Source organism: Carcharodon carcharias, chromosome 16 (genome assembly GCF_017639515.1).
Source record: "Carcharodon carcharias isolate sCarCar2 chromosome 16, sCarCar2.pri, whole genome shotgun sequence".
Taxonomy (NCBI): Eukaryota; Metazoa; Chordata; class Chondrichthyes; order Lamniformes; family Lamnidae; genus Carcharodon; species Carcharodon carcharias.
The window spans coordinates 63,828,034-63,836,730 of record NC_054482.1 but is presented as its reverse complement, the minus strand read 5'-3'; the positions used below and the strand labels follow the sequence as shown (position 1 = coordinate 63,836,730).

The following is an 8,697-nucleotide window of genomic DNA, read 5'->3' as shown; positions in this document are numbered from 1 at the left end:
AAGGTCATTGATGAAGGAGCTGAAGATGGTTGGGCCTAGAACACTACCCTGAGGAACTCCTGCTGTGATGTCCTGGAGCTGAGATGATTGACCTCCAACAACCACAACCACCCTCCTTTGTGCTAGATGTGACTCCAACCAGCAGAGAGTTTTCCCCCTGATTCCCATTGACTCCACTCAGTTAGCAGGATTTTCCCAGAAAGGTGGAGGTGAGCTATGCCGGAACATGCGAGGTGGAAAAGTCACCAAAAATGATGTTGATTCAGAATCCCAAAATCATCCTGCCCTCTTTTGGCTTTCTCTGTGCTGGATTCTGAATCCTGCAGGGGAGCCCTCTGGATCAGGAGAGAAAACAGTTGAAGTGATTAAAAAGGCAATTAAGAGCGTTTTGCACTTTCGCAATAGCATACAGCTTACACATTGTGTCTGTGTCTCACCTGGGCCACCGAGTTGAATGAACAGCGGGAAGAACTTCTTCAGCGAAACTGTTAAGTAGCAAAGGCTTGATCAGTTATGCTGAAGAGCTCCAGCCATGGCCATTGGGAAGCTGTTGTTCAAACACTTCTTCTTTCAGAGAGTGCTATCACTGCTTGACAGGTGATTGCCAACTTCTTGGAAAGCACTGTAACTGCCTAATATCTCACTCACATTCAGTTGCACTTCCTATCTGCCAGCCTTCTCCCTGGCATGGGAGTAACATATGCAGCTCCACCTTCTACCTCTGCTGAGGTGCAAGAGTAGAAGCCACCAGCAGCAGCATCAGTTCCACAGGGCAAATGGATGGACACTGAGACCCCAAAACAGGGTCTACTATACAGGCAGAAAATCAGCTCTCCTGACATAGCTGAGCAGCAGTGCCTCAGGAGGCTCAGGTTGTCGCAACAGGTTATTGCTGACATCTGTGGCCTCCTTACTGTTGGAGCAGGTGGGAACAGATTACCAATGCCCAACAATGTGCCTGTCACTGGAGGGTCAACCAATACCCGCATCCACCCACCCCCAGCCCATCTTCCACCCAGGTCTTTTCCTTTTCCCAAATATTGTTCTCTCTTCTCCTGCAAGGAGAGAAAGCAGAGAAGTGTGAGTTTTCATCATGGCTTATGTGGAGAGGAGTGAAGGTCACCATTTGTGGGAGGTGGTTTTGAGGCATAGGTGCAAGAGAGCTGAGTGTGTTTGTGAGTGGGCTGTCCAGATGGGAATGTGAGGTGCAGCAGAGAGATAGGAATGATTGTAACTGCAAGGTTTGTGTTCAGATGAAGCCTGAGGCCCAACTTGGAATTGGCCACTGTTCCCCCTTTGCACTGGCTTATAGTGGCATGAATTAATTTTTACCCCTTTTGTCTCCTGCTTTAAAATCTAACTTATGCTACGGCTTCCCTGAAAGAATGAAGTACACTTCCATTATAACAAAACTGGGTACCTGCGGGAGTATAGAATACCTATATTTCAGGAAAGACCTGACAGACAATGGAGCATAATCGCGTCTAAATTGGATGTGGGTGTAGATTAACATGTGTTTTACATCCTATAAATTATCAAAGGCCCTCAAATGGACAAATTGGAAGCATATTATGCAGAGAATAATGGCTACTAATTTTATTTGAAGCAGTCTTATATTGTATTATTATTCCAGATAAGAGTAGAAGAGTGGGAGATGGATAGACAATCCAGTTGAGTAGATTAAATAAAATTTAACTATTTTGTTAATGTCTCTTTAGTGGTAATTTTGCATTGCAAAGTAATTTCCATTTATTTTAAACCTGCCTTAGTGAAATTTTGAATAACATTATGTTAGCAACTTACAAATTTTATTATTTTCAAGACTGAGACCGGGACAACCACTTCAACCATCATTCATTCTCTTCTAATTTCCTGCCCTCAACCTCCTTCACAGTCACCCTACTTTGTCACTCATCAAAACACCAATATGACCACAATCCCACTGCATTATCCTTTTGGACTTATTTGTTGTATTTACCCCATCTTCCTCCATTATATCTCCTTCATGCTCCACCTCCATAGAGCTACTCCTGTTTGGTTCCACTTATACCTGTTCAAATGCAGCCATTGCATCTTCAGTAGACATCTGCCTGCTCCCACTTGTCCAACTATGGTGTAAAACTAAGGTCCTCCCTTGCCTCTTCATTTTTGCTCACTTACACATTGTTTCTCAGTGACTTCATCCATAGGTCAATTTAAATTGCCTCAGCTGATGGCTCCCAGCCCTATCTCACTCTTTGACACCACAACTAACTTTATGCTGCCAGACTTCCATGCAACATTAAGTTGTGGCTGAGCAAGCATTTCCTCCAGTGGAACATTGGGAATTCTGAAGCTGTCACCAAAACTCTGCTCTTTCTGCTGACTCCAGATCCACCCCAACTCCCAACTATTCACTTGGGCTATGGATAGCCTGAAACTCAGGTCTCCTTTCTAACCCAAACTGAGTTTCAAATTGCACATCTTGGGCCCATTGAAGACTGCTTAATTCTACCTCCACAAAATCATTCAGTCCTGCTCCTACCTCATTTTTAGCACTGCCAAAACCTTAGTCCATTTGTCTTCATACTTGATTTCTCTCACTGTCCTCTCTGGCCTCCAAGCTACACCTTTCATTAAATCCAATTTGTTCAAAGTACCACTGTGCAATCCTGCCTCATGCTAAGCACTGCTGCTTTAAATCCTTACCCATCACATTAGTGGTGTTCACCAAAGCCCCCACTTTCTCCAATGCATTCATTTCAAGATCCCCATCCTCATCTGTGAACCTTACATGGTCTCACCACACCTTCTCCTTCTGTCTTCCTCCATCCTTCAATTCCACCCCAAGCCGTTCTTTTGTTTAACTCTGACCATTTGGCATCCCTGTTCTCTCATTCACAATCAATTGCAAAGCTGTCAGCTATCTTGACCTTACTATTGCAACTCCCTATCCTACTCCCTGCACTTGACTTCCTCTTTCCCTGTCTTTAAATAGTTTCTCAAACCTATTTCTTTTATTATGTCTCTAATCACTAATAACTTCGACACATGTCTTGTACCCATTTTTAAAATCCTGTGAAGTGCCTTGGGATGTTTTTTCTACATCAAAGATGCTACATAATTGCAAGTTATTATTAGCATAATCAGAAGAGGATTCAGCTGCATTAACAAAACTTGTTTGCTTCTTCACTTGATACCTAATTACCAAAAAAAAAATTAACTTGTAACCCTAGTGCTTTATTTCTTTTAACTTCCAGGTCAGGATCGGAGTGAGGCTGGTCTGATAAAACGGTTTAAAGGAGATGGATTCCGGTACAGGGCAAAACTAATTGGTGTGGATGAGGTTTCAGCTGCAAGAGGCGATAAACTCTGCCAAGACTCAATGATGAAACTAAAGGTAACTTTACAGAATTCCACAAGTGTTGGAATATAATAAAACAATGAATATTTATATTGAGCAGGTTTCACCTCTCCTCAGCCAGATTGCTGAATCAATTACCTCATGTCAACGGAGTGTACCATTCTAATGGAGATAAGATAAGGACAAAGAGAATGATGAAAACTGTTAGATTTTATTAGTACTGATCACATGTTACAGAAAGGGACAATGTATGCGCCAGTCAACAAGTGTAATTTAGGGGAACAAAAATATTGTATCCATGGTGAGCAACAGCTGACCCAAACAAATTATTCTAATTCATTTCATCAAGAAGTTTTCAGTCAAAATGTTTCATCTTTCTTAGAAGAAAACATTCAACTTTACAAAAAATATTCAATACAAAAATTTGTGGAAATCCTAGTATATCCACAAGTAAAGTTTCTTTATTTGAACTGAACAAAGTAGAGCCACTGTTAATGGTGGGGGAATTCAACAACAATCATTGACAGAACAACTGAAGATTGTTGGGCTGAAGATACCTCAATAAGGAACACCAAAAGTTATGTCCTGTGGTTGTATTCATTGGCCTCCAACAGTCCCGTCAATCTTCCTTACACCAAGTATGATTCCTTTGTTGCTTCTTGACCTCAGTTTTGCTGGAAATTCTTGGTGCCATACCTGGTCAAATGCTTCTTTAATGTTGAGGACAATCACATTACCACTCTTGCATCTAGCTCTTGTGTCCATGCTTAGATCAATTAGTTCTGGCAGAACATAAACTAACGGCACAATTTAACGTAGGTGACAGGCTCTCATTCACCAGCTGGAGAATGGGCGATCACCACAAAATGCCTCTTTTTGAGAACCTCCACCGTATTAAGTGACACAGGCAGCAGTGGACCTGGATCAAGGACCCCAGGGCAGAAGTTGTACCCACCGAGCGCTGCCAACCAATCAGTTGCTGCCAGTAATGTATCCACCTGAGACCCAGGATTGCGAGGGGCCCAGACACAGGTGAGTGATGGCAGGTGGGGGATCACAGGTTTGGGGGGTCAGCAGCAAGTGCAGGGAATGGCTCACAGCAAGAACCTGCCCCCCACTCTTCCTGATACCAGTCCCTCAATCAGGCACTGAGTAGCTGACAATGAGAGACCCCACTGAAGCCCACCAGCAACTCAACAGGATTTAGCTTTTTGGCTTTTCTGCTTGGTGAGTCCCCTGCCCACCGCTGGGTGAATGAACGCCTGCAGTGGCAGGATGGGACCCATAATTTCCCATTTAAGGGCCTGAATTGGTTACGGGGTGGAAAGGCCATGCATGGACCTTCCCGCCATGGACTTTATCAGGGCAGAGGCCACCCCCCCTGCCAAATTAAATGCCCCCTGCCGCCAAACACACCATCGGGGAGGGCATTAAATTCCACCCAATGTGTCAGTGAGCAAGTTATTGGTGAGTAGCTGTCATTTGATGGCATGATTGGTTACTCCTTTTCTCACTTTCTGATGAGTGAGAGGATGCAGATAGAATGGTAATTGCCAGATTAGATTTATTCTATTTTTTTATCTGAACAATTTTCCACATCATTGAGTAGCTCCAGTATCATAGCTACACTGGAACTCCTTGGCTAGAGGAGCAGCTCGCTCTTGTTTGCAGTCCTTCAGCATACATTGTGTGCTGAATATGCACATGATATGGTTAGGCCACAGTTTAACTATTCGTGAAGATTTATTTGGTTATTAAGACTAGTGGTGCAGAAATAGAGCAACTGCTGGGGGTAGAGGAAAATCTGGCTTGGCTCTATATAATATTTTATGCCAAGCACAACGACCCAGTAGACATTTAGATTAGCCTAAAATGGTTCAACCTATTTGGAGTGAGCATGAATAATAGGTGCGCTGTGTTGTTGTTTTCCAGTTCCAATTTTTTTTTAATCACTAGATTCTGTTACTAGCTTTTTGATGGAATTTCTTAGAAATTCTTTGTTGCTATTTTTGAGAATTATTTTGTTCTTCTGCATAAGAAGTTGTGTGGAATCTAAAATAATCAAATACTGCTTGCAAACTCATTGGAAATGTGACTGTAAGTGAGGCACTTTCAAGTCTTTAGCAAATAGGGAAAGCTGATGAAAGAGGACCTTCCACAATACAAGCTTTCCTAGGAAATCAGGGAATGTCAAAGCATCTAAATAAAGAGCCTAATGATGTTGGAAAGTCGAGTTAAAATTAATGATGGGATTTGTCTTTGAAGCAGCTCAATCATGATATTTTAATGAGGCCAGATACAAGCAGCTATGTCAGAGAGATAAGCAGCAGCAGAACCTTGCTCTTGCCTGCCTTTAGGCTGCCAACCAGACCCTGCCTTCTCTATCTGGTAGTTAATGTAGAGAATTGGCTCCCCAATTTCTGGTCAACATAGAGTCAGTTGTAGATCTGTGTCACCTGCTTAAAGGTCACCTGCAGCCAACTTACACCATATGGACAGTACTACCAAAGGCATCTCCTTTCCCAGTTTCTTGTCTCCACTGTCTTCCATACTAGCATAGGAATCATCTGCAGTTTCATCCAATGTGCTGCTCACACATCTCAAATGGTACATTGATACATTGGTCGATATTCTCTTCCACTTTCACACTAAATTTCAACAGTATTGTTACACAGTTCCCCAGTGTTACTGAATGATTGCACCTGTGAAAAAGCTGGCTATAAACACCAGGCAGATGACCATCACGGTCCATCTTGTGTGCCAGCGAATGACCATGCAGGTAAGTTGTGTTATAGCTTGCAGCTTCCTTGAATGTGCACCTTACTGGAGTTTGGGTGTGCATGAAAAGCAATGAAAAAACTGTAAGACTCTGTGAGGACTCTCTATTCAGTGAATGTGGATCAGAATGATGAACAGCATGCATATTTGTGTCATCTACCTGTTAATTATACCTTTAAAGCTTTTGATCCCAATTCCTTTACACAGTGTTAAATCTATTGTCATCTCCTGTCAGGCTTGCTGCACTCCAGCATGGAGCACCAGATGAGGCAACAAATCTTTCATCCAGCACATGCAGTAAAGCCTCAAGTTTGCCCACCACCAAACAGCAGATTCCAATGCTGCACCATTCCATCACTTGCCCACAGACTGCATTTCATGGCTCCATAATTATTTTGCCACTCATGGCTTTCCCTTGCCATTTATTTTGCTATTTATAGCTTTTAGAAAGGCTGAAGAGTTTATAATTATTTACAGCCTTTGTAAATGCATCAAGAATTTACACTTCCCTTTGTGAGCGTTATTTTAGATTTATCTATTCTAAATTAGCAATGTGTAAAGGAGTGGACACTGCACATCAGCTTATCAGACACCTGGTATTGTATTATTGGCATTTGTCTGTCAATATTACCAAAAATAAATTCCAGGTTAATAAGCTAAAGCATCCATTGTCCTAACTTTACATCATCTGTGGACCTATTTATTTTTTGAAAAAAATTAAGAATTTATTTATACAAAAATCTTAACTGTAACCCATTTTCAAGTTTATTTTTTGTGTTAATTTTCTGTTTTGCAAATGGATGCCTCAATTGGAAATGGAATGCTTTTCCACTTTGGATGTCAAATCAATATCAACATTAGCAACAGTAACAATAATAAAAACAAAAAAACTGCGGATGCTGGAAATCCAAAACAAAAACAGAATTACCTGGAAAAACTCAGCAGGTCTGGCAGCATCGGCGGAGAAGAAAAGAGTTGACGTTTCGAGTCCTCATGACCCTTCAACAGAACTTGAGTTCGAGTCCAAGAAAGAGTTGAAATATAAGCTGGTTTAAGGTGTGTGGGGGGCCGGAGAGAGAGAGAGAGAGAAGTGGAGGGGGTTGGTGTGGTTGTAGGGACAAACAAGCAGTGATAGAAGCAGATCATCAAAAGATGTCACCAACAATAGAACAAAAGAACACATAGGTGTTAAAGTTGGTGATATTATCTAAACAAATGTGCTAATTTAGAATGGATGGTAGGGCACTCAAGGTATAGCTCTAGTGGGGGTGGGGAGAGCATAAAAGATTTAAAAATATTTAAAAATAATGGAAATAGGTGGGAAAAGAAAAATCTATATAATTTATTGGAAAAAAACAAAAGGAAGGGGGAAACAGAAAGGGGGTGGGGATGGGGGAAGGAGCTCAAGACCTAAATTTGTTGAATTCAATATTCAGTCCGGGAGGCTGTAAAGTGCCTAGTCGGAAGATGAGGTGTTGTTCCTCCAGTTTGCATTGGGCTTCACTGGAACAATGCAGCAAGCCAAGGACAGACATGTGGGCAAGAGAGCAGGGTGGAGTGTTGAAGTGGCAAGCGACAGGGAGGTTTGGGTCATTCTTGCAGACAGACCGCAGGTGTTCTGCAAAGCGGTCGCCCAGTTTACGTTTGGTCTCTCCAATGTAGAGGAGACCACATTGGGAGCAACGAATGCAGTAGACTAAGTTGGGGGAAATGCAAGTGAAATGCTGCTTCACTTGAAAGGAGTGTTTGGGCCCTTGGACGGTGAGGAGAGAGGAAGTGAAGGGGCAGGTGTTGCATCTTTTGCGTGGGCATGGGGTGGTGCCATAGGAGGGGGTTGAGGAGTAGGGGGTGATGGAGGAGTGGACCAGGGTGTCCCAGAGGGAGCGATCCCTATGGAATGCCGATAGGGGGGGGTGAAGGGAAGATGTGTTTGTTGGTGGCATCATGCTGGAGTTGGCAGAAATGGCAGAGGATGATCCTTTGAATGCGGAGGCTGGTCGGGTGATAAGTGAGGACAAGGGGGACCCTATCATGTTTCTGGGAGGGAGGAGAAGGCGTGAGGGCGGATGCGCGGGAGATGGGCCGGACACAGTGAGGGTCCTGTCAACGACCGTGGGTGGAAAACCTCGGTTAAGGAAGAAGGAGGACATGTCAGAGGAACTGTTTTTGAAGATAGCATCATCGGAACAGATGCGACGGAGGCGAAGGAACTGAGAGAATGGGATGGAGTCCTTACAGGAAGCGGGGTGTGAGGAGCTGTAGTCGAGGTAGCTGTGGGAGTCGGTGGGTTTGTAATGGATGTTGGTGGACAGTCTATCACCAGAGATTGAGACAGAGAGGTCAAGGAAGGGAAGGGAAGTGTCAGAGATGGACCACGTGAAAATAATGGAGGGGTGGAGATTGGAAGCAAAATTAATAAATTTTTCCAGGTCCCGACAAGAGCATGAAGCAGCACCGAAGTAATCATCGATGTACCGGAGAAAGAGTTGTGGAAGGGGGCCGGAGTAGGACTGGAACAAGGAATGTTCCACATACCCCATAAAGAGACAGGCATAGCTAGGGCCCACGCGGGTACC

General features: G+C 43.4%; 1 protein-coding gene across 1 annotated transcript in view; it reads left to right on the top strand.

Annotated features, from left to right (window-relative positions):
• Positions 1-780: 780 nt before the first annotated feature.
• dab1a (DAB adaptor protein 1a) overlaps positions 781-8,697 on the top strand; it is a 198,241-nt gene continuing 190,324 nt past the window's right edge. Inside the window, exons 1-2 of the mRNA XM_041207818.1 lie at positions 781-925; positions 3,240-3,379. Of these exons, the coding sequence (XP_041063752.1) occupies positions 781-925; positions 3,240-3,379 (285 nt within the window). The remainder of the gene's footprint in view (positions 926-3,239; positions 3,380-8,697) is intronic.